At 44.7% G+C, this 24639-nt stretch overlaps 1 protein-coding gene across 3 annotated transcripts in view; it reads left to right on the top strand.

The window, feature by feature from the left end:
• LOC140463549 (uridine-cytidine kinase-like 1) overlaps positions 1-24639 on the top strand; it is a 184918-nt gene that overhangs the window by 148232 nt on the left and 12047 nt on the right. For all 3 annotated transcript variants that reach the window (XM_072557694.1, XM_072557703.1, XM_072557712.1), the window contains exons 10-12: positions 320-413; positions 928-990; positions 15726-15848. In XM_072557694.1, the coding sequence (XP_072413795.1) occupies positions 320-413; positions 928-990; positions 15726-15848 (280 nt within the window). The remainder of the gene's footprint in view (positions 1-319; positions 414-927; positions 991-15725; positions 15849-24639) is intronic.

Below are 24639 nucleotides of genomic sequence, written 5' to 3'. Positions count from 1 at the left end.
GTACCTATCTGCATTTACCTATTGCCTTCCTAGCTACCTTGCCCCCAGCTCCACCCCAACCCTCCTATTTATGTCTCAGTCTTCTTTCCACCAGGTCCCCCTCCTCCTTCCCCTCCCGCGCAACTCACCTTCCTGATGAAGGGCTTATGCCTGAAAAGTTGATTCTCAAATGCTGCCTGACCTGCTGTGCTTATCCAGTGCCACCTTTTTCCACTTTAATCTCCAGCATCTGCAGTCCTCGCTTTCTCCCAGTCATAAATGGTGTTTTAGAATCGTTATTGCTTATGTAATATTTTATTACATTTTGTCTGTTGAACAGAAATAAAGAAACCAGTCGAGATGAGTTTATTTTCTATTCAAAGAGATTAATGAGGTTACTAATTGAACACGCCCTTTCTTTCTTGCCACTCAAGGTAAGATTTTCACCTGTGATTATCATTGAAATCACTGAGGTTTTGGACTTGATAAGCAAAACAAAAATGCGTTTGACTTGATACTTGGTTTGATTTAGTTTTGCAATTGGAGAAGCAGACTTAAGCATTCTTGGCAAAACTGAACCCTTTGATTTGTTTTCATTAGAGCAAAAAATAGCGGGGGTGATTTTTCAGTTGAAAGTAGAAATGAATGAAAAGTATTTGGGAACAGAGAAGGCTTAAGGAATTGGGAATATACAGTGGAAAATAAGACATCAACATTGATTCATTTGGGCTGAATACCCAGTTTTTAAATCATTACATCCCATGTATTTCTTTGTTTCTTTCCTCTTGTTATCTTACAAAGTAACAGAATGAGGCTCACATCATGATCTGCGTTATGGTCTGGCTCAAATCCAGTATTTCCAAATTGGCATTTGCTGTCAGAAATTAATTGAAGGCAAAGTGCTTCTTTTACTGATTACTGAATCTCATTTCTGATTAATATTTGTAGCCTGTTACAGTGGAAACGCCTCAAGGAGAACTGTATGAAGGAAAGAGATTTGGTGGAAAAAGGGTGAGCATCTCACTTTTTTTCTAGGAAGTCTTCACAAATTTACTGATGATTAATTTTACACAAGGCTTCTGTCAAATCCCTCAAGTGTTGTGTGATATTTTTGTCAGATTTTTATAGCAAGTATTTTTTGTTTTTGAGAGGATAAGCAGATAAAAGGATGATGTAGAGTATATGGGAACAAGTGAATTCTTTAGAAATTGGAGGATATCGTGCTGATTTAATTTCTCAGGTTGTTTTAAAAAAAAGCAAAATCCACGAAAATGGTTCTCTATATTAGAGGGCTCAAAAAACAGGACATGTGTTTTAAGGTTAAAATTTAGGATTTGAAAAGGATTATTTTAAGTAGAGTTATAATTTTGGAATAATTTACAAGGGAATGCCATTGAAATGTTAAATATAACTGGCCATTTAGGTCCACTCCCAAAGGGATGAGACCAAGGGATTTTGTCACAAATCAGATTTGTTTGGTTTATCTTCGTAAATCAAACAAACTTCTTCAGCCTAACAAAGTAAACTTTATCAACAATGCCTTCCATTTATATACCACTTTTCATGAGCTTTAGATGACCAAGTATATACCCTTTAAAATGTAATTGAGAAGTATGACTGAATTTGCATGCAGCATGGTCCCATTTTTTAAAAAAAATCAACGTTTTAATGATCTGATAATTTGTTTTCAGATGTTGGCTGAGGGACAGATATTGGTCAGAATACCATGTAGAGTTCCTACTGCTGTTTAAATCATAAGATCATAAGAAATAGGAGCTGACGTATGCCATTTGTCCTATTACTTTTGCTCTGTTGTTCCATTAGATCATGATTGATCTGATGATCCTTCACTCCACTTTCCTACCTTATCCCCAAAATGCTTGACGATTAGAAATTTGTCTACTTTCTTGTTGAATGTACTTAATAACCAAATCTTGACAGCCACCTGCAGTAAAGAATTCTTCAGATTCACCACCTTCTGAGAGAAAATATTCCTCCTCATCTCTATCTAAAATGGATGACTTCTTACTCTGAGATTATGCCATCTGGTCCTAGACTCTCCAAGGAGGTGGAGCAACCTCTCCATCTGCCCTGTCAAGCCCCGTAGGAATCTTACATCAGGCCTTACATCTGTCAGTAAGCTCTTCTCTCATTCTTCTATGTTCCAAGAATGCAACGTGCTCAGCCTATCCTCATAAGACAGTCCTTCCATACCTGGTTCCAGCCAACTGTACCTTCTCTGGACTGCCTCCAATGCCAATATTTCTTTGCTGAGATAAGTGGCCCAAAACTGTTTACAGTATTCCACCTGTGATCTGATCAGTGCCTTTTACAGATTTAGCAAGACCTCCCTATTTTTAAACTCTATTCCCTTTGAAAATACTTGCCTTTCTTATCATAGTTAGTTTGATGACACATAAGCTGCATCAGCTTTTCAAGCAAGCTAGTCTGAAGTGAAATTTTGTTAAAACAGAGAAGTAAGTCTGTTTCCAGGGGGAAAACAAAGAAAGCCTCCTAATGAACGGAAGATCACCCAACCATGGTAGATAAGAAATATGTGATGTTGTCAGTGGTCAAACTGATCAACCATTTAATACTGTAAATGTTTGATCTCACAGACTGCTTGTATGGAAAGGAGTATAAGAAAGCATGCCTCAGAGTGATAGTTAGCTAATTTCAGAACAGGAGTCATCTGATTAATAGCTGGAGGTTCAGACAGTGCAAGCTTCAGTCTGGTCCTCAGAATAAGTCCACTTTAAATCTGGTCACTTGTGATTTATAAGCATTGTATGGGGAGGTTAATGATGTTTTACTATTATTGTAGTACTTTCATTATGTACCCTACTTTGATCAATAACAATTAGATATATATTTGTTGGAACTGCTCTGTGTTATTAATACAGTGTGGCACGGTGGCACAGTGGTTAACACTGCTGCCTCACAGCACCAGGGTCCCGGGTTCGATTCCAGCCTCGAGCACCTGTCTATGTGGAGTTTGCACATTCTCCCCATGTCTGCGTGGGTTTCCTCTGGGTGCTCCGGTTTCCTCCCACAGTCCAAAGATGTGTAGGTCAGGGGAATTGGCCATGCTAAATTGCCAATTAGAGGGAAATGGGTCTGGATGGGTTACTCTTCGGAGGGTCAATGTGGACTGGGCTGAAGGGCCTGTTTCCATACTGTAGGGAATCTAATTACCTGAAGGACAAGGAAAGGTAGGAATAAGAGAAAAGCCTTTTTATTCAAATCATGACATTTCCAAATTAAGATATTCATTCAAAAATTTCAAAAATTGTTAGGGAACTGAGAAGAACATTTTGTGGATCCAAACATTATCTGCAAATATTTTGTTTAGTTCTCAGCACAATCCTTCTCCTGTGAAGTTAAGGTGGCTTCTTAAAAAGTGGTAGGCTGTGTTTCAAACACGCATCATTAAAAGTTTATAATTTTAAATTAGATTAGATTAGATTACTTACAGTGTGGAAACAGGCCCTTCGGCCCAACAAGTCCACGCCACCCCGCCGAAGCGTAACCCACCCATACCACTACATCTACATCTACCCCTTACCTAACACTATGGGCAATTTAGCATGGCCAATTCACCTGACCTGCACATCTTTGGACTGTGGGAGGAAACCAGAGCACCCGGAGGAAACCCACGCAGACACGGGGAGAACGTGCAAACTCCACACAGTCAGTCGCCTGAGGCGGGAATTGAACCCGGGTCTCTGGCGCTGTGAGGCAGCAGTGCTAACCACTGTGCCACCATGCCGCTCAGTAAATAATTTTACTACAGATAACTCTTAACTATAATACAGTTAACATACAGTTAACGTGTAACTATTGCAACTTATTGACTGGTCACTGGTCTAACTGATAAAGGCAAAGTCACAATAAGGAGAAAGTGAGCACTGTAGATGCTAGATTCAGAGTTAAAAAGTGTGGCGCTGGAAAAGTACAGCTAGTCAGGCAGCATCCGAGGAGCAGAAGAGTCAATGTTTCAAGAATAAGCTTTTCATCACGAGTGGGGGTGGGGGAGCCAAAGGGGGCTGCAAGATAAAAGGCAGGGGGTGGGCCTTGGAGGAAGGTTGGGGGCGGGGTGATGGTGATAGGTGGAGCGGAAAAGGACAGATTGGACAGTTCAAGAGGGCTGGGAATTGTTGGGGGGTTCAATCTGAAATAAGGTGGGGGGGAGGGGAGATGAGAAACTGGTGAATTCGACATTGATTCTGTATGGTTGGAGGGTCCCAGGGCGGAAGATGAGGTATTCTTCCTCCAGTCATTGGGTGGCCAGGATTTGGTGGTGCATGTCCCTGGCGGAGTTGAAGTGATTGGCCACAGGACAGTATGGTTGTTTAGTATGTGTATCCCAGATGGAAAGGGAAACTGCAGGGGGTGGGCACAATTGAAATGTGGAGCTTATTCAAGCTTATGCAAGGAACAGCTACTGCGTGTCCTTGATAAGTATGTACCAGTCAAGCAGGAAGGAAGTGGTGGAGCAAGGGAGCCGGGGTTTACTAAAGAAGTTGAATCTCTTGTCAAGAGGAAGAAGGCGGCTTATGTTCAGATGAGATGTGAACGCTCAGTTAGGGTACTTGAGAGTTACAAGTTAGCCAGGAAAGACATAGAATATAGAAAAGTACAGCACAGAACAAGCCCTTTGGCCCACGATGTTGTGCCCCGGATTATTTCTAATCTAAAATAAAATAACCTAACCTACAGACCCCTCAATTCACATGTGCATATCCAGCAGTCACTCAAATGTCCCTAACGACTCTGCTTCCACTGCATTCACAACTCTGTACATAAAGAACCTACCTCTGACATCTCCTCTATACCTTCCTCCTAATATCTTACAACTATGACTCGTGCCAGTCAATCCTGCCCTGGGGAAAAGTCTAACTGTTCTTGCCTCTCATTACCTTGTATATCTCGATCAGGTCACCTCTCTTCCTCCTTCTCTCCAGCGAGAAAAGTCTGAGCTTAGTCAACCTCTCTTCGTAAGACAAGCCCTCCAGTCCAGGCAGCATCCTGGTAAACCTTTTTGCAACCTCTCCAAAGCCTCCGCATGTTTCCTATAATAGGGCGACCAGAACTGGACACAGTATTCCAAGTGTGGTCTCACCAGGGTCTTGTGGAGCTGCAGCAAAACCTCGTGGCTCTTAAACTCGATTCCCCTGTTAATGAAAGCCAAAACACATATGCTTTCTTAACAACCCTATCCACTTGGGTGGCAGCTTTGAGGGATCCATGTACTTGAACACCAAGATCCCTCCGTTCCTCCACACTGCGAACAATCCTGTCTTTAATCCTATATTCAGCATTCAAGTTGGATCTTCCAAAATGCAACATTTTGCATTTATCCAGATGGACTCCATCTGCCATTCTTCAGCCCAGGTCTGCATCCTGTCTATGTCGCGCTGCAGCTTGCAACAACCCTCGATTCTATCAATGGTACCTCCAACCTTTGTGTCATCTGTAAATTTAATAACATACCCCTCAACCTCCTCATCCAAGTCATTTAGAAAAACTACAAAGACGAGTTGGATTTTGGGTAATCCAAGATGGAAGACTGGAAAAATTTCTGGCTGTAAGAGCTGCTCCTTTTTTTGAGGTATTTTAGGTGTTGGAGGTGATTTCCTCAAATTCCAGGAGCAGCAATTACTGTTTTATATGCTGTTGCATTGTTTTGGAACTTGTGAAAATAAAAGTCAAAACAACAGCAGCTTTAAAAGGGAGAAGAGCAGACAAAGGAAGCACATGGTGAGGACAGTGCAGGAGAGAGAGAACCTGCACAGTTACCACCTTTGCTGTTTGAATTCATGTACCGCTGGACATCGGAGTGCATCTGGGAAAATTAACAAACAGTGAAATTCACAACTAATCTTGGAGGAACTGTTTGGGCGAAGTTCGTAGCTAAGTTAATTGTTGTTTTAAGTCTGTCCAAGAGAAAGGCTGCAGTAGTGAGTATAGTGGATTCTTTCTTGATTATATGTTTTTGGAGGTAAGTCTCTTGATTAAACTTAAAATATAAGCCATAGCTATTAATTTAATGTGGGGCAGTATTTGTAGAGGAATAAGACGGTGTTATTTTCTGGGTCTGTAGATTGTGAAGGAGCAAAAATGGCCTTTGCAGTGATATGTACTTCTTGTCATATGTGAGAGTTTAAGGGTTACTGTGGATTATATCTGCCATAAGTGCTGTTGGATGCGAATCTTATCAGATCGAGTGGATCGGTTGGAGAGACAGATAGAAGCGATGCGGAACTTGCACCAGCAACAGTATGTAATGGATGGCAATTATAGGAAGGGGGGAAAGTCTCAGATATAGTCACATGGATGGGGTTAACTCCAGGAAGGGTAAGAGAGGTAGGCAGCTAGTGCAGGAGTCTTTTGTGGATATACCCTTTTCAAACGGGTATGTTGTTTTGGAAGATGTAGGGGGTGATGGATTCTCAGGAGAACGCAGCACGAACAGCCAAGTTCCTGGTATTGAGACTGACTGTAATGCAACGAGGGGTACATTGGCTTCTAAGAGACTATATTTCTATTAGATTTAAAATAGTGATGGCAAAGGATAGACTAGATCTAAAAGTTGAAGTTCTAAATTGGAGCAAGGCCAATTTTGATGATATTTGGCAAGAACTTTCAAAAGCTGATTGGGGGCAGATGTTCGCAGGTAAAGGGACAGCTAGAAAATGGGAAGCCTTCAGAAATGAGATAAAGAGAATCCAGAGAAAGTATATTCCTGTCAGGGTGAAAGGGAAGGCTGGTAGGTATAGGGAACGCTGGATGACTAAAGAAATTGAGGGTTTGGTTAAGAAAAAGAAGGAAGCATATGTCAGGTACAGAGAGGATAGATTGAGTGAATCCTTAGAAGAGTATAAAGAAAGTTGGAGTATACTTAAGAGGGAAATCAGGAGGGCAAAACGGGGACATGAGATAGCTTTGGCAAATAAAATTAAGGAGAATCCAAAGGGTTTTTACAAATATATTAAGGACAAAAGTGTAAATAGGGAGAGAATAGGGCCCCTCAGAGATCAGCAAGGCGGCCTTTGTGTGGAGCCGCAGAAAATGGGCGAGATACTAAATGAATATTTTGCATCATTATTTACTGTGGAAAAGGATGTGGAAGATATAGACTGTAGGGAAATAGATGGTGACATCTTACAAAATGTCCAGATTACAGAGGAGGAAGTGCTGGATGTCTTGAAATGGTTAAACGTGGATAAATCCCCAGGACCTGATCAGGTGTACCCGAGAACTCTGTGGGAAGCTCGAGAAGTGATTGCTGGGCCTCTTGCTGAGATATTGTATCATTGATAGTCAGAGGTGAGGTGCCGGAAGACTGGAGGTTGGCAAACGTGGTGCCACTGTTTAAGAAGGGTGGTAAAGACAAGCCAGGGAAGTATAGACCGGTGAGCCTGACCTCGGTGGTTTTAGATTAGATTACTTACAGTGTGGAAGCAGGCCCTTCGGCCCAACAAGTCCACACCGCCCCGCCGAAGCGCAACCCACCCATACCCCTACAACTACCCCTTACCTAATACTACGGGCAATTTAGCATGACCAATTCACCTGACCTGCACATCTTTGGAGTGTGGGAGGAAACCGGAGCACCCGGAGGAAACCCACGCAGACACGAGGAGAATGTGCAAACTCCACACAGAGAATCGCCTGAGGCGGGAATTGAACCCGGGTCTCTGGCGCTGTGAGGCAGCAGTGCTAACCACTGTGCCACCGTGCCGCCCACCTTGGTGGGCAAGTTGTTGGAGGGAATCCTGAGGGACAGGATGTACACTTATTTGGAAAGGCAAGGACTGATTCGGGAGAGTCAACATGGCTTTGTGCGTGGGAAATCATGTCTCACAGACTTGATTGAGTTTTTTGAAGAAGTAACAAAGAAGATTGATGAGGGCAGAGCAGTAGATGTGATCTATATGGACTTAAGTAAGGCGTTCGACAAGGTTCCCCATGGGAGACTGATTAGCAAGGTTAGATCTCATGGAATACAGGGAGAACTATCCATTTGGATACAGAACTGGCTGAAAGGTAGAAGGGTGGTGGTGGAGGGTTGTTTTTCAGACTGGAGGCCTGTGACCAGTGGAGTGCCACAAGGATCGGTGCTGGGCCCTCTACTTTTTGTCATTTACATAAATAATTTGGATGCGAGCATAAGAGGTACAGTTAGTAAGTTTGCAGATTACACCAAAATTGGAGGTGTAGTGGACAGCAAAGAGGGTTCCCTCAGATTACAAGAGGATCTGGACCAGATGGGCCAATGGGCTGAGAAGTGGCAGATGGAGTTTAATTCAGATAAATGTGAGGTGCTGCATTTTGGGAAAGCAAATTTAGCAGGACTTATACACTTAATGGTAAGGTCCTAGGGAGTATTGCTAAACAAAGAGACCTTGGAGTGCAGGTTCATAGCTCCTTGAAAATGGAGTCGCAGGTCGATAGGATAGTGAAGAAGGCATTTGGTCTGCTTTCCTTTATTGGTCAGAGTATTGAGTACAGGGATTGGGAGGTCATGTTGCGGCTGTACAGGACATTGGTTAGGCCACTGTTAGAATATTGCATGCAATTCTGGTCTCCTTCCTATCGGAAAAATGTTGTGAAACATGAAAGGGTTCAGAAAAGATTTACAAGGATGTTGCCAGGATTGGAGGATTTGAGCTACAGGGAGAGGCTGAACAGGCTGGGGCTGTTTTCCCTGGAGTGTCGGAGGCTGAGGGGTGACCTTATAGAGGTTTACAAAATTATGAGGGGCATGGATAGGATAAATAGGCAATGTCTTTTCCCTGGGTTTGGGGAGTTCTGAACTAGAGGGAAAAGTTTTAGGGTGAGAGGAGAAAGATATATAAGAGACCTAAGGGGCAACTTTTTCACGCCGAGAGTGGTACGTGTATGGAATGAGCTGCCAGAGGAAGTGGTGGAGGTTGGTACAATTGCAACATTTCAGAAGCATTTGGATGGGTATATGAATAGGAAGGGTTTGGAGGGATATGGGCTAGGTGCTGGCAGGTGGGACTAGATTAGGTTGGGATATCTGGTTGGCATGGACGGGCTGGCCAAAGGATCTGTTTCCATGCTGTACATCTCTCTGACTCTATAACAGAGCCTAAGAACAGAGCCCTGCGGGACACCACTCACCACTGACCTCTAGGCAGAATACTTTCCATCTCCAGCCACTCACTGCCTTCTGTCAGCCAAACAATTCTGAATCCAGAGAACGAAGTCTGCCTGTATCCCATACCTCCAGACTTTATGAATGAGCCTACGATGAGGAATCTTATCAAATGCCTTGCTGAGGTCCATATACACCACATCCACTGCTCAACCTTCATCGACCTGTCTTGTCACCTCCTCAAAGAACTCAATAAGATTTGTGAGGCATGACCTGCCCCTCTCAAAGCCATGTTGACTGCCTTTAATCAAACTATGCTTTGCCAAATAGTCATAAATCCTATCCCTCAGAATTCTTTCCAAAACCTTGCTGACCATAAACATAAGACTGACTGATCTGTAATTGCCAGGAATTTCCATATTCCCCTTCTTGAAAAGAGGAACAACATTCACCTCCCTTCAATCCTCTGGTACGACTCCTGTGGAGAGTGAGGAAGCAAAGATCTTCGCCAGCGGCTTAGCAACCTCCTTTCTCACTTCCCAGAGCAGCCTCAGATAAATCTGGTCTGGCCCTGGGGACATATCAATCTTAATGCTTGCCAAAATATCCAGCACATCAACTTCATCAATCTTGATCTTTTCAAGCCTGTTTCCCAGCTCCTCAAAGTTCTCATTCACAACAAGGTCCCTTTCCTTAGTGAAAACCGAAGTAAAAAACTAACTTAGGGCTTCCCCTAATTGCTTAGACTCCACACACAAGTTCCCTATGCTATTCCTGACCGGCCCTACCTTCTCCATGATCATTCTCTTATTCTTCAGGTATGAGTAAAGTGCCTTTGGGTTCTCCCTAATCCTTCCTGTCAAGCCTTTTTTGTTCCCTCTCCCGGCTCTCCTCAGTCCATTTCTGAACTCCTTTCTAGTAAGCATGTCATTCTGTAAAGCTGTGCTAGATCCTTGCTTTCTCCACCTTACGTAAGCTACCTTCTTCGTTTTGACGAGAAGCTCCTCTGTTCTCATCATCCAAGGCTCCTTAACCTTACCCCTTATTGCCTGTCTCAGAGGAACAAATTTGTGCATCACTCGCAACAACTGCTCCTTAAGCAGTCTCCACGTGTCTGTTGTGCCCTTTCTATGGAACAATTGTGCCCAATCTGTACTTCCCAACTCCTGTGTGATAGTGTCATAATTTTCTTTTCCCCAATTAAATATCTTCCCTTGGTAACTGCACCTTTCCCTCTCCAAGGCTGTGGTGAATGTAAGGCAGTTGTCGTCACAGTCACCCAAGTGTTCTCTTACCGCGAGATCTGACACCTGTCCTGGCTTATTGCCGAGCACCAAATCCAAAATGGCCTCTCCCTTTGTCAGCCTGTCTACATACTGAGTAAGGAAACCCTCCTGAACACACCTGACAAAAACAACTCCATCCAAACCATCAGCACTAAGGAGGTTCCAGTCAATATTGGGAAAGTTGAAGTCACCCATAATCACAACCTTGCTACATCTGCATTTTTCCAAAATCTGCTAGCCTATGAGTTCTTCAATCTCCCTACTGCTACTAAGAGGTCTGTAGAAACCACCCCCCCCCACCGTCCCCAATTAGGTAGCTCCTCCCTTGCTGTTCTTAACTTCCACCCATACTGACTCAGTAGACAAACCTTCCTCAACAACCTTCATTTCTGTAGCTGCAATGCAGTCTCTGATTAGCAATGCTAAACCCCCTCCTCTTTTTCCACCATCCCTGTTCTTTTTAAACATTCTAAACCCTGGAACATCTAGCAACCATTTCTGCCCCTGTGAAACCCACGTCTTCGTTATGGCGATAACATCATAGTCCCAAGTAGTGATCCATGCTCTAAGTTAATCACTCTTATTTCTGACACTCCTTGCTTTAAAGCAGACACACTTTAACCGATCCCTTTGTTCCATCACATGAATAACCTTCCCGATAGATTCACTACATCCTGTCACTTCCTCGTATATAACTACCCCCCCTCTCAGATATATAACTCTGGTTCCCACTCCTCTGCCAAACTAGTTTAAACTCTCCCGAACCACACGAGCAAATCTTCCACCCAGGACATTTGTGCCTCTCCGATTCAGGTGGAACCCGTCCTTCATGTACAGGTCCCACCTTCCCCAGAATGCATCCCAATGGTCTAAATATTTGAAGCCCTCCCTCCTGCGCCAGCTGTGCAGCCACATGTTAAGCTGCACTTGCTTCTTGTTCCTCACCTCACTATCTCGTGGCACTGATAGCAAACCTGAGAACACTACTCGTCTTGCTCTTCAGCTTCCAACCTACTCTCTGTAGTCACTTTTCAGATACTCAATCCCTTTCCTGGCTATATCATTGGTGTAAATATGTATCACGATTTCTGGCTGCTCACCCTCCCCCTTCACAATCCTGTAAACCCAATTGGCAACATCCTGGATCCTGACACTGGGGATCCAACATACTTTCTGGGAGTTCCATTCATGACCACAAAATCTTCTGTCAATCTGTTTAACTATTGAGTCCCCTACCACTAGCGCTTTTCTATTCTCCCCCTTCCCTTCTGAGCCTCAGTGTCAGAGACCTGATAACTATGACTTTCCTCTGGTAGGCCATCCCAACAGCAGTATCCAAAACAATATACTTATTGCTGAGGGGAATGGCCATAAGGGATCCCTGCTGTATCTATTGGTTCCCTTTCCTCCCCCTGACTGTAACCCAGCTGTCCTTGTCCTGTGTCTGGGGAGTGACCACCTCCCTGTACATCCTCTCAATTTCTCCCTCAGCCTCCCAGATGATCCACAGTTCATCCAGCTCCAGCTCCCTAACTCGGTTTTCAAAGAGCTGGAATTGGGTGCACTTCCTGCAGATGTGGTCAGCAGAGACATGTGTCATATCTCTCACCTGCCACATTTTGCAGGAGGAACATGCAACAGTCCAGTCAGCCATACCCCGCTAATCTGAAAGCCCACACAGGACTAAATAAGGAAGAGAAGAAAAGAAAAAAAAATGAGAACCTGAAAACTTACCGAGTTTACAGACCCCTAGTAAGATTAAAGGAAGTGGGTGGGAGGGAGGCTGTACGGTGTAGGGTCTCTGGTTTAGGTCTCACCCACTTAAAAACTTCCCGGCCGCCCTCATTTCTCTCCACCCTCTCTCCTTGCCACTCTGTTCAAAATGGAGACCCAACTCTCGAGCTAAGTCCCTTTTTAAGTAGGAAAAACTGACTTACTTGGCAGCCCTCATTTCTCTCTGACCTCTCTCCTCGCTACTCTGTTCAAAATGGAACTAAAGAGAGAGCTAAGAAGAGCCTGGTGGGGACATGAGAAAGCGTTGGTAGATAGGATCAAGAAAAACCCTAAAGCTTTCTATAGGTATATTAGAAATAAAAGAATGACTAGAATCAGTAAGGTCAGTAAGGATAATAGTGGAACATTGTGCGTGAAGTCTGAAGAGATGGGGAAGCACCAAATGAATAATTTTCTTCAGTATTCACACTGGAAAAAGACAATGTGTTGAGGACATACAGGCTACTAGACTAGATGGGATTGAGGCTCACAAGGAAGAGGTGTTAGCTATTCTGGAAAGTGTGAAAATAGATAAGTCCCCTGTGCTGGATGGGATTTATCCTAGGAATCTCTGGGAAGACAGGGAGGAGATTGCAGAGCCTTTGGCTTTGATCTTTATGTTGTCATTGACTTCAGAAATAGTGCCAGAAGACTGGAGGATAGCAAATGTTGTTCCCTTGTTCAAAAAGGGAAGGAGAGATAACCCTGATAATTATACACCATTGAACCTTACTTTGGTTGTGGGTTGACTGTTGGAAAAGATTATAAGAGGTGGGATTTATAATCATCCAGAGAGGAATAAGTTGAAAGGGATAGTCAACATGGTTTTTTTTTGAAGGGTAGGTCATGCCTCACAAACCTTATTGAGTTCTTTGAGATGGTGACCAAACAGGTGGATGAGGGTAAAGCGGTTGATGTGGTATATATGGATTTCAGGATTAGAGTGGTGCTGGAAAAGCACAGCAGTTCAGGCAGCATCTGAGGGGGAGGAAAATCAACGTTTCGGGCAAAAGCCCTTCATCAGGAGTGCCTGCAGGGTGGAGAGATAAATGAGAGGAGGGTGAGGGTGGGGAGAAAGTAGCATGGAGTACAATCAGTGAATGGGGGTGGGGATGGAGGTGATAGGTCAGAGGAGGGTATGGGAGGGTAGCAAAGAGTACAGTAGGTGAATGGAGGTGGGGATGAAGGTGGTGGTTGATTGGTGCGGGTGTCCCAGAGATGTTCCCTAAAGCACTCTGACAACCTGATCAGGTCCACGCCTCCCAACAACCCACCCTCCCACCCTGGCACCTTCCCCTACTACTGCATGAATTACAAAACCTGCGCCCACACCTCCTCCCTCACCTCCATCCAAGGCCCTAAAGGAGCCTTTCCACATCCACCAATATCATTTATTGTATCCGTTGCTCCCGATGCGGTCTCCTCTACAATGGGGAAACTGGACGCCTCCTAGCAGAGTGCGTTAGGAAACATCTCTGGGACACCCGCACCAGTCAACCACACCGCCCTGTGGCCCAACATTTCAACTCCCCCTCCCACTCAGCCAATGACATTGTCCTAGGCCTCCTTCACCGCCGCTCCCTCACCACCCGATGCCTGGAGGAAAAACTCCTCATCTTCCGCCTCAGAACACTTCAAACCCAGGGCATCAATGTGGACTTCACCAGTTTCCTCATTTCCCCTTCCCCCACCTCACCCCAGTTCCAAACGTCCAGCTCAGCACTGTTCTCATGACTTGTCCTACTGCCTATCTTCCTTTCCACCTATCCACTCTACCCTCCTGTCTGACCTATCACCTCCAGCCCCACCCCCATTCACCGATTGTACTCTATGCTACTTTCTCTCCACCCTCCTCTCATTTATCTCTTCACCCTGCAGGCACTCTGCCTCTATTCCTGATGAAGGGCTTTTGCCCAAGCCGTCGATTTTCCTGCTCCTCGGATGCTGCCTGAACTGCTGTGCTTTTCCAGCACCACTCTAATGCAGAATCTGGTTTCCATCATCTGCAGTCATTGTTTTTACCATATATGGATTTCAGTAAGGCCTTTGATAAGATTCCCCATGGTAGGCTATTGCACAAAATTCAGAGGCATTGAGGTTGATTTAGCAGTTTGGATCAGAAATTGGCTAGCTGAAAGAAGACAGAGGGTGGTGGTTGATCGGAAATGTTCATCCTGGAATTCAGTTACTAGTAGTGTACTGCAAGGATCTGTTTTGGGGCCACTGCTATTGGCCATTTTCATAAATAGACGATGGGTTAGTAAATGCGTGGATGAAACTAAGGTCGGTGGAGTTGTGGATAGCGCTGAAGGATGTTGCAGGTGAAGAGGGACATAGATAAGCTGCAAAGCTGGGCTGAGAGGTGGCAAATGGAGTTTAATGTGGAAAAGTGTGAGATGGTTCACTTTGGAAGGAGAACAGGAATATAGAGTACTAGGCAAATGGTAAAATTCTTGGTGGTGATAATGAGCAGAGAGATCTTGGTGTCCATGTACATAGATCCCTGAGAGTTGCCACTCAGGTTGATAGGGTTGTTAAGAAGGCATATGGTGTTTTAGCTTTTATTGATAGAGGGATTGAATTTCGGAGCCACGAGGTCATGCTGCAGCTGTACAAAACTCTGGTGTGGCCGCACTTGGAGAGTTGTGTATAGTTCTGGTCACCACATTATAGGAACGATGTGGAAGCTTTGGAAAGGGTTCAGAGGAGATTTACTAGGATGTTGCCTGGTATGGAGGAAAGGTCTTATGTGGAAAGGCTGAGGGACTTGAGGCTATTTTCGTTCTCGGGATGAAGGTTGGGAGGTGACTTAATTGAGACATACAAGATAATCAGAGGGTTAAATAGGGTGGATAATAAAAGTCTTTTTCCTCGGATGGTGATGGCTAGCACGAGGGGACATAGCTTTAATTTATGTGGTGATAGAAAGGTGGCACAGTGGCTAAAGGTGTCATGGTGGCTCAGTGGTTAGCACTGTTGCCTCACAGTACCAGGGACCCGGGTTCGATTCCAGTCACGGACAACTACCTGCATGGAGTTTGCACATTCTCCCTGAGTCTGCGTGGGTTTCCTCCGAGTGCTCAGGTTTCCTCCTGCAATCCAAAGATGTACAGTTTAGGTGAATTGGCCATGCTGAATTGCCCATAGTAATCAGGGATGTGTAGGTTAGGTGCATTCGTCAGGTGTAGATGCAGAGTAATTAGGTAGGGGAATGGATCTGGGCGAGTTACTCTTCGGAGGGTCAGTGTGGATTTGTTGGGCCCAAGTGCCTGTTTCTACACTGTAAGGAACCTATTCTATTCTACAAAGGACAGATGTCAGAGGTAGTTTCTTTACTCAGAGTAGTAGGGGCATGGAATGCCCTGCCTGCAACAGTGGTAGACTCACCAACGAAGGGCATTTAAATGGTCATTGAATAAACATATGGATGAAAATGTAATACTGAAGGATATATAGCTTCAGGTTGTTGTGCTGAACTGTGGAACCATCGAGGGTAGAAGGGCCTGTACTGCGTTGTAATGTTCTATGTTTAATATTGCAGTAATGAATTATTGTTTGTTCAGATAACAGGAGTCTCTATCCTTCGTGCTGGTGAAACAATGGAGCAAGCATTAACTGCAGTGTGCAAGGACATCAGACTAGGAAAGATTCTGATTCAAACTAACCATGACACCGGCGAGCCTGAGGTATACATACAATGCTGCCAACCAAACAATCTTGTAACAGCTGTTTTGCATGGAATAATTTCTTTATCATCTTTGTACCTGATATAATCCCTTAAACCAACAACACAATAAACAACCAACAACACGATAAACAACATGCATTTTCTTAATTAATCAGTAATCTGTATCAGAGCTGCCAGTTATTTAATCATTTTAAATAACTGATGCCCAATATGTTGTTTGGTGCTCTGATAGTTCTCTCTATCAATAATGTTATAATTGTCTTGCATTTCTTTTCAAGTTATATAATTCATTAGGTACTCATGATGCTGAATTTAATATCATTTACCTGAATGTTTTTCGGACAAGAAAATAAGAGATGTTTTTCAATGAAGGGATAAACAACTTGTTTAACTTATCTCTCTTCTCCTAATTTTCTTCCTCTCTAAGAAGTTAGTACTTCCCCAATTTTTTTCCTACCTTGGCCCAATTTTGATGCTTCAGATTTGATTGTGACCCGAGGGGGGTGAGGCTGAGCAAAGCAGGAGTGGAGTTCAGTCTGGTGGAAATTTAATAAAAAGAACAAGTGCCCAACTTCGCACAGCATTTATTTTCAGCAGCAGACATGCTTCAAGTATCTGTCATTAACTATGCCCATCAATAGAAAAAAGGCCTAAGGATTTATAAGGACTTTGCAATTATTAGCATTCAGTGTGAGGACTGTGGCAGCCATTGATGTCTCAGAATTCGCAACCCCAAAATCTTCTATCTTGATGAATGGGGAGGGATGACCATCCACAGTTGGGGGCCCTTGTGTAGTGCTTTTGGTTACATTTAGTTTAGTGATGGAACGGAATAGGTACATGCCACAGCACAAGAGTTATCGATGGGGTAAGGGCAATTATAATGCAATTAGGAAGATGCATAAAATGGGGTAGCAAAATGCAATGGATGGGGGTCAGTCGAAATGTGGAGCTGGTTTAAGGAGCAGATATTGAATGCCCTTGATAAAAATATCCTTGTCAGGCAGGGAGGAGGAAGTGATAAGGTAAGAGAACCGTGGTTTATGAAAGAAATTGCATCTCTTGTTAAGCCAAAGAAGGAGGCTTATTTGACGATGAGATGCGTTGGTTCAGATGAGGCGATGGAGAGTTACAGATTAGCTAGGAAGAATTTAAAGAGAGAGTTAAAAAGAGCAGAGGGCAGAATAGGTAGAATAAAGGAGAACCTTAAAGCTTTCTATAGGTTTATGAGGAATAAAAGGATGATTTAGGGTAGGAATAGGGCCAGTCAAAGACAGAAGTGAGAAGTTGTGTGTGGACACTGTGGAGTTCAGAGAGGTGCTAAATGAATATTTCTCATCAGTTTTCTCTCAGGAAAAGGAGAATGTTGTAGAGGAGAAGAATGAGATATGAGGTATTAGGCTAGAAATGATCGAGGTCAGTAAGGAAGAAATGTCAATTCTAGAAGGAGTGAAAGTAGACAAGTCCCCTGTGCCAGATGGGATTTATCTAAGGATTCTCTGGGAAGTTGTAGAGGAGAAGCTGATGGAGTCATCATTGTCTATAGGTTTAGTACCAGAGGACTGGAGGATTGCAAATGTTTTGCCCTTGTTCAAGAAGGCGGTAGAGATGACCCAGGTAATTATAGATCAGTGAGCCTTACATCTGTTGGAGGAAAAGGTTTGGAAAGGTTTATGAGAGATAGGATTTATAATCATCTAGCAAGCAAACTGATTACAGTTAGTCAACATGGTTTCATCAAAGGCAGGACATGTCTCTCAAACCTCGTTGAGGTTTTGGGAAGGTGATCAAGTACGAGAATAGGGCAGTTGACGTGTTGTACATGGACTTCAGTAAGGCCTTTAATAAGGTTCCAATGGTAGGCTGTTGGAGAAAATACAAAGGCATGGGATTAAGGGAGATTTAGCAACTTGAATTAGAAACTGGCTTTCTGTAAGAAGGCAGCAAGTGGTGGTTGTTGGAAAATATTCAGCTTGGAGTCCGGTTACTAATGGTGTGCCACAGGGATCTATTTTGGGACCAGTGCTGTTTGTCATTTTTATAAATGACTTACACGCAAGCATAGGTGGATGGGTTAATACGTTTGCAGATGATACTAAAGTTAGTGGATTAGTGGACAGTGCGGAAGGATGTTGTAGGTTGCGGGGGACATGGATAAACTGCAGAATTGGGCTGGAGAGGTGGCAAATGGAGTTCAATGCAGCTAAATGTGAGGTGATACACTTTAGGAAGAATAGCAGCAAGGCAGAGTACTAGATCAATGGAAGGATTCTTAGTAGTGTGGATGTGCAGAGGGATCTTGGAGTCCATGTACATAGATCCCTGAATGTTGCCATCCAGGTTGATAGTGCTGTTAAGAAGGCATTTTCTGGCTTAGTGGTGCTGGAAGAGCACAGCAGTTCAGACAGCATCTGAGGAGCAGTAAAATCGATGTTTCGGACAAAGGCCCTTCATCAGGAATACAGGCAGAGAGCCTGAAGGGTGGAGAGATAAGTGAGAGGAGGGTGGGGGTGGGGAGAAAGTAGCATAGAGTACAATAGGTGAGTGGGGGAGGGGATGAAGGTGATAGTTCGGTGGGGGGAGGGTGGAGTGGATAGGTGGAAAAGAAGATAGGCAGGTAGGATAAGTCATGGGGACTGTGCTGAGCTGGAACTTTGGAACTAGGGTGAGGTGGGGGAAGGGGAAATGAGGAAACTGTTGAAGTCCACATTGATGCCCTGGGGTTGAAGTGTTCCGAGGCGGAAGATGAGGCGTTCTTCCTCCAGGCGTCTGGTGGTGAGGGAGCGGCGGTGAAGGAGGTCCAGGACCTTCATGTCCTCGGCAGAGTGGGAGGGAGAGTTGAAATGTTGGGCCACAGGGCAGTGTGGTTGATTGGTGCGGGTGTCCCTGAGATGTTCCCTAAAGCGCTCTGCTAGGAGGCGTCCAGTCTCCCCAATGTAAAGGAGACCTCATCGGGAGCAACGGATACAATAAATGATATTGGTGGATGTGCAGGTAAAACTTTGATGGATGTGGAAGGCTCCTTTAGGGCCTTGGATGGAGGTGAGGGAGGAGGTGTGGGCGCAGGTTTTGCAATTCCTGCAGTGGCAGGGGAAGGTGCCAGGACAGGAGGGTGGGTTGTAGGGGGGCGTGGACCTGACCAGGTAGTCACGGAGGGAACGGTCTTTGCGGAAGGTGGAAAGGTGTGGGGAGGGAAATATATCCCTGGTGATGGGGTCTGTTTGGAGGTGGTGGAAATGTCGGCGGATGCTTTGGTTTATGCGAAGGGTAGAAGGGTGAGCACCAGGGGCACTTTGTCCTTGTTACAGTTGGAGGGGTGGGGTCTGAGGGCGGAGGTGCGGGATGTGGGCGAGATGCGTTGGAGGGCATCTTTAACCACGTGGAAAGGGAAATTGCGGTCTCTAAAGAAGGAGGCCATCTGGTGTGTTCTGTGGTGGAACTGGTCCTCCTGGGAGCAGATCCGGCAGAGGCGGAGGAATTGGGAATATGGGATGGTATTTTTGCAGGAGGTAGGGTGGGAAGAGGTGTAATCAAGATAGCTGTGGAAGTTGGTGGGTTTGTAAAAAATGTCACTGTCAAGTCGGTCGTCATGAATGGAGATGGAGAGGTCTAGGAAGGGGAGGGAGGTGTCAGAGATGGTCCAGGTAAATTTAGGTCAGGGTGGAATGTGTTGGTGAAGTTGATGAATTGCTCAACTTCCTCGCGGGAGCACGAGGTGGCGCCAATGCAGTCATCAATGTAGCGGAGGAAGAGCTGGGGAGTGGTGTCAGTGTAATTATGGAAGATCGACTGTTCTACGTAGCCAACAAAGAGACGGGCATAGCTGGGGCCCATACGGGTGCCCATGGCTACCCCTTTGGTCTGGAAGAAGTGGGAGGATTCTCCTTCAAACCCACCCTCCCATCCTGGCACCTTCCCCTGCCACCGCAGGAATTGCAAACCCTGCGCCCACACCTCCTCCCTCACCTCCATCCAAGGCCCTAAAGGAGCCTTCCACATCCATCAAAGTTTTACCTACACATCCACCAATATCATTTACTGTATCCGTTGCTCCCAATGCGGTCTCCTTTACATTGGGGAGACTGGACGCCTCCTAGCAGAGCGCTTTAGGAAACATCTCTGGGACACCTGCACCAATCAACCACATCGCCCTGTGGCCCACTCTGCCAAGGACATGGACGTCCTGGGCCTCCTTCACCGCCGCTCCCTCACCACCAGACGCCTGGAGGAAGAATGTCTCATCTTCCGCCTCGGAACACTTCAACCCCAGGGCATCAATGTGGACTTCAACAGTTTCCTCATTTCCCCTTCCCCCACCTCACCCCAGTTCCAAACTTCCAGCTCAGCACTGTTCCCATGACTTGTCCTACCTACCTATCTTCTTTTCCACCCATCCACTCCACCCTCCCCCCCACGACCTATCACCTTCATCCCTTCCCCCACTCACCTATTGTACTCTATGCTACTTTCTCCCCACCCCCACCCTCCTCTCACTTATCCCTCCACCCTTCAGGCTCTCTGCCTGCATTCCTGATGAAGGGCGTTTGCCCGAAACATTGATTTTACTGCTCCTTGGATGCTTCCTGTGCTCTTCCAGCACCACTAATCTAGAATCTGGTTTCCAGCATCTGCAGTCATTGTTTTTACCTGTTAAGAAGGCAAACAGTGTGTTAGGTTTTATTGGTGGAGGGATTGAGTTCTGGAGCTGTAATGTTATGCTGCAACTAGACAAAACAATACTGCGTACAGTTCTGGTCGCCCTATTACAGGAAGGATATGGAAGCATTGGAAAAGGTACAGAGCAGATTTACCAGGATGTTGCCTGGTCTGCAGGGAAGGTCTTATGAGGAAAGGCTGAGAGACTTGGGCTGCTCTCATTAGAGCGAAGAAGGCTAAGAGCATTTTTGATGGAGGCATATAAGATGATTGGAAGATTTATATAGGGTAGACGGTGAAAAACGTTTTCCTAGGATGATGACGTCAGCTTGTACAAGGGGGCATTGCTTCAAATTTTAATTGGGACAAGCAGGGGGCCCTGGCTGACAGATTAAAAATAGGAGGGTCAGACACCCTGTTCAGTCTGAGACCTGGCTCAGAAGGAGCTGGATAAGTATCAAGGGCTCTCCATGTGTAAATGAAGTGTGACAGGATACCTGCCTCTGCCAAGTTATTTCAGTGGCAACAAAAGAAAATCACGTTCTTGACGAAATTCACTCGCAAACGGTCATTTTTGAGTTTTGATAAGCATTTCTAGCATCCTGACATTAATTTGAAAGCTTGACTTATTCAATCCAACAGTCGAAGACTGGGCCCAGTATGTGGAAAGATTGCCTTGATATTTTCTAGGCAAATGATATTGGGCAAATGAAAAGTAGTGAGTGACTTTTACAGTTTGTGGACCTACAGCTTTTTTCGATAATAGCAGCGTAACTTTCCCTGTGGCACCAGATACTAAAGCTTTTCAATAGTTTAGTTAAGGAATATTACATACTCAAACCTCACCTAATTCTGAGGCACTATCTATTTTACTTGGCAATTCAAGGACCAGGAGAATCCATATCAGGGTTTTTGACTAGGTTAAGATTACTAGCAGAAGCATGTGACTTTGATTTAACCCTTTAATGAGATGGTGAAAAACTATTTGGTATGTGGGATTAATGATGTAACCATGAAAAAGCACCTACTAGCTGAAGCCCAAATGGACTTCAAGCAGGTACTACAACTCGCTTTATCATTGGAAAATATGGCAAGCGGAGCATATGAGTTGCAGGGTATGGCAGTAGAAGTTCTAGTAACTATCACATGAAGCAAATCCATGATTCTGTAAGGTCTGTCCAGTGCCATTTGCCTTACAGGCAAAAGTACTGGCATAAATCAGAAGGCTGGAAAGTGAAGGGACCATCAGGCTAGGCCAGTTTATGGAATGGGCAACACCGGTCATACTGATTATAAAGTCCAACCCATTGGTTCACCTTCGTGAGGATTTTGAATAAATGTTAAACTGCTTTTCACAGTTGGAAATAATAACCAATCCCTTGCATAGAAGATTTGTTTACAATGCTGGCAGGGGACTGTCCTTCATGAAGCTGGACATGAGCCTTGCATCCTTGCAATTGCACTTAAATGAGGATTCCCAGAAGTATGCAGTAATTACTACCCATAAGGATTTGTGCCAATATACAAATGCCAATGGCCATTTGGGGTACCATTAGACAGTACAATTTTTCAGCAGATGATGAATAGCATTTACAAAGTCTGTCCGTGACAATATTATGCCTTTATGAGGTGTATTCTTTTTTAATGAAGAAATGATTCTGAGGTGATGGTGTTGGACTATAGTGGACAAAGTTAAAGATCTCACAACACCAGGTTATAGTCCAACAAGTTTATTTGGAAGCACTAGCTTTCAAAGCCCTGCTTCTTCTTCAGGTTGTTGTGGAACAGAATCTTAAGACATAGAATTTATAGCAACAAGATTGCAGTGTCATGGAATGTATTTTTGAACAAATTTAGCTTAAGTCTTTCATCTTTTAGAATGATCATGTTAGTTTTCGTTCTTTAATATGTCAATCCCAGAACTTTTAAAAAGTTACATTCTCAAGATAGCTTTAACAATATGTGCCATCTTAGCTCAGATAATACATTGAAGGTGTGAGGTTAAAGTCTGTCTGTTTCCCAATGTTAGGTCAGACTGATTCTGTTTCCAAAGTGGGATTTATAGAACCTTACATGGATTTATGCAGTTTTTAAGCAAAATAAAATGTAATGCTGCAAGTACAAATTCACCCCACAAACTTGTGTGTGCATATAGGGGAGACCAAGTGAGTGTGTACATGTGGGTGTGTGTGGGGATGTGAGTGTCTGTGAGATAGTATGTGTGTGAGTGTGATGGCGTTACAATCTGTGAGAGGGTGGGTGTGAGTGTGGGTGGGGAGGAGGGAAGTATGTATGAGCATATGAGAGAGAGCTTGTGTATGACAGAGGGGGTGTATGCATGTGTGTATGTGAGTGAGTGAGAGAGAGAGAGAGAGAGAGTGTATAGTGCTGTGGGGTTACCTATAGTGTGACATGAACCCAGAGTCCCAGTTGAGGCCATCCTCATGGTTACCGAACTTGGCTATTAGCCTCTGCTTGGCCACTTTGCATTGTTGCCTGGCCCAAAGTTCGCCTTAGAGGATGGTCACCTGAAGGTCCGAGGCCGAATGTCCTGGACCGCTAAAGTGTTCTTCGACTGGGAGGGAGCACTCCTGTCTGTTGTTTGTTCTGCGGTGCCCATTCATCCATTTTCACAGCCTCTGTTTGATCTCGCCAATGTACCATGGCTCAGGGCACCCTCGCCTGCATATGAGATAATCAACATTGGCCGAGTCACATGAGTACCTGCGGCGTACATGGTGGGTGGTGTCCATGTAATAGTGGTACCCATGTCAACACTCTGACACGTCTTACAGCGTCTGCTGTGACAGGGTTGTATGGTGTTGTCCTGAAGGCTGGGCAGTTTGCTGCGAACAATTATCTATTTGAGGTTTGGTGGTTGTTTAAAGGCGAGAAGTGGAGGCATGAGAAAAATCTTGGAAAGGTGCTTATCCTCATTGCTAATGTGTTGCAGGCTGTGAAGAACATGGTGTAGTTTTTCAGCTCCCAGGAAGTACTGGACAACGAAAGGTACCCTAATGGTTGCAGCAAGTGCCTTCTCGCTTGAGCAAGAAACCGTAGTGATCTCCGCAGGAGACACACAAGCTGCAACTGGTAGGGTCCCCTTTGTTGTCCTGTAGTTCCTGAGAGCTGAAAAACAATGCCATGTTCTTTGCAGCCTGCAACATATTATCGATGAAGATGAGTGCCTTGTCAATACCTTCCTCCTGTCTCCACTTCTTGCCTTTAAACAACTACCAAAACTCAAATAGATCATTTTCGCAGCAAACTGCCCGGCCTTCAAGACAATACCATGCAACCCTGTCACAGCAAACACTGCAAGACATGTCAGAGTGTCAACACGGATACCATCATTACATATAGGGACACCACGCACCGTGTATGTGGCAGATACTCATGTGACGAGGCCAATGTTGTCTATCTCGTACGCTGAAGGCAAGGGTGCCCTGAGGCATGTTACATTGGCAAGATCGAATAGAAGCTACGGCAACCAGATGAATGGACAACAATCACTAGCCAGGAGTGTTCCCTCCCAGTTGGGGAACACTTCAAAGGTCCGGAACGTTCAGCTCAGACCTTTGGTTTCAGGTGACCATCCTCCAAGGTGGACTTCAGGACAGACAACAACGCAGAGCGGCCAAGCTGAGGCTGATAGCCAAGTTTGGTACCCATGGGAATAGCCTCAACCGGGACCTTGGGTTCATATCACACTATGGCACTTCTCTCTCTCGCTCTCGCTCTCTTTCTCTCTCTCTCTCTCTCTCGCTCTTTCTCTCTCTCTCCATCTCTCTTTCGCTCTCTCTCTGTCTCTCTCTTCTCTTTTCTCGTCTCTCTCTCTCTCTCTGTTCAATATTATATTCCATGACACTGCAATCCTGTTGCGATAAATTCTGCGTCTTATAGTTCTGTTCCACAGCCACCTGATGAAGAAGCAGTACTTTGAAAGCTAGTACTTCTAAATAAACCTGTAGGATGATAAGCTGGTGTTGTGATTTTTAACTTCATGAAGAAAAATTGAGATAGAAGTGGCAAGCAGTCTGCTCAAAGCCAATAGAGTAAACCGCTTGTGAGGCCTGAGGCATACTTTTTAAAGTTGCAACAGTAGAATGTTTGGGGCCAGGTTCCCTCAGAAC

The sequence above is a fragment of the Chiloscyllium punctatum genome, chromosome 3, assembly GCF_047496795.1.
Source record: "Chiloscyllium punctatum isolate Juve2018m chromosome 3, sChiPun1.3, whole genome shotgun sequence".
NCBI lineage: Eukaryota > Metazoa > Chordata > Chondrichthyes > Orectolobiformes > Hemiscylliidae > Chiloscyllium > Chiloscyllium punctatum.
Note: the sequence above shows the minus strand (reverse complement) of the source record. Positions and strands in the feature narration are given on the sequence as shown.